At 48.6% G+C, this 1,499-nt stretch overlaps 1 protein-coding gene across 1 annotated transcript; it reads right to left on the bottom strand.

The window, feature by feature from the left end:
* Positions 1–226: 226 nt before the first annotated feature.
* LOC124521646 (olfactory receptor 10X1-like) lies at positions 227–1,159 on the bottom strand. The gene has a single exon (XM_047092625.1). The coding sequence runs from the start codon at positions 1,157–1,159 to the stop codon at positions 227–229; it is 933 nt and encodes a 310-aa protein (XP_046948581.1).
* Between the last annotated feature and the right edge of the window lie 340 nt (positions 1,160–1,499).

Genomic DNA, 1,499 nt, shown 5'->3' with positions numbered 1-1,499 from the left:
GCAGAAATGTAGTATCTTCAGTAACAGCCAGTGCTAGTAGAAGTGGGGGCAGTCGAACAACGCTCTTAAATAACTAAGCAAATGTTTGTGACTGTTTACCCAGACTGTCCCTGGATTTCATAAATGCCAACTACTGAAAAAGGGCAAACGCCACAGACTTCTGATGTGACATGATAAATGCCTACTGATAATGGGGGAGAGACAGTCATGCAGCAATTATCCAGGATCATGTATTCCAGAAACTCCTCTTTGCCAGCAGCTTTCTGAACGCATTCTTCATGTCTCTATTCCTGAGGCTGAAAATGAGGGGGCTGAGGAAAGGGGTGATGACGGTGTAAGGGACAGCGATGAGTGTGTCATCTCCTCCCGAGCCTTCTGGCTTCAGATAGACAATAGCCGCGAAGCCAAAGTGGACGATGACCACAGTGAGATGAGAGGCGCAGGTAGAAAAGGCCTTCTGCTTGCCCTCGGCTGAAGGGATCCTGAAGACAGTGGACAGAATGAAAATGTAAGTGGTGATGATGAGCAGGAAGGTGCCCGTCAAGCCTGACACCGAGATCATTGTTACAAGGAGTTCGGTGAGGTCGCTGTCTAGACAGGACAGCCTCACCACGGCCCGCATGTGGCAGAAGAAATGGTGGATGAGGTTGGGGTTGCAGAAGGAGCCCCCGAATATCAGTGCAGTCTCTGTCACAGAGATAAGGAAGCCTCCGGCCCAAGCAGAGACCACCAGCTGCCCACACACCACATTGGTCATCAGCAGTGGGTATCGGAGAGGGTGGCAGATGGCCAGAAAGCGATCGTATCCCATCAGCGTGAGGATGATGCAGTGAGTGCCACCAAGTCCCAGGAAGAAATACATCTGCAAGCCACACCCCGGGACTGAAATGCTTCTCTTCTCAGTGAGCAGGTCTGCCAGCATCTTGGGGATGATGGTCAGCGTGTAGCAGGTCTCGGAGAAAGAGAGGGCACGGAGGAAGAGGTACATAGGGGTGTGGAGAGATCTGTCCGCCCAAGTTAGACCCAGGATGGCCAGGTTACCTGTGAGGGTGAGAAGGTAGAGGCCAAAAAAGAGCACGAAGAGGAATGTCCGCACGTGTGGGTACGAGGAGAAGCCCACAAGAATGAATTCTTTCAGGACTGTCTGGTTGGCCTTCATTGTGGCATGTCTGAAATGTGAAAGACACAACAAGTAAATATTCAACTCTCCGTTATTCTTTGAAGGTTGTGGTGTGAATAAGACAGATGATCAGGGAGTTACGATGACCAGTTGATTCTTCAATTTGTGTGGCAAAACACCATGTGTATGTAGGTCACAGGTTTTCCTGATTTTAGTTCATTTGTTATACCTTTATTAGGGGTCCAATTACTGATCGCTTGGTGGGTGACAGAAGACTCTTCGTGGCTTATTGTTTTAGCAGAGTTTATGGGCTGGTAATATCATAAGAGGAAAAATACTGTAATTAATGTCTAGATAAAGGAAATTCAGGTGTCTGAGG

This window comes from Lynx rufus, unplaced genomic scaffold (genome assembly GCF_022079265.1).
Source record: "Lynx rufus isolate CCGP_SWC_20201006 ecotype Redwood Valley unplaced genomic scaffold, mLynRuf1.p SCAF_31, whole genome shotgun sequence".
Lineage (NCBI taxonomy): Eukaryota > Metazoa > Chordata > Mammalia > Carnivora > Felidae > Lynx > Lynx rufus.
This window is presented reverse-complemented; position numbering and strand designations above follow the sequence as displayed.

What these genes read in the sequence shown, in the direction of transcription:
- LOC124521646 (XM_047092625.1), bottom strand. Translation starts at nt 1,159, where the DNA reads ATGAAGGCCAACCAGACAGTCCTGAAAGAATTCATTCTTGTGGGCTTC.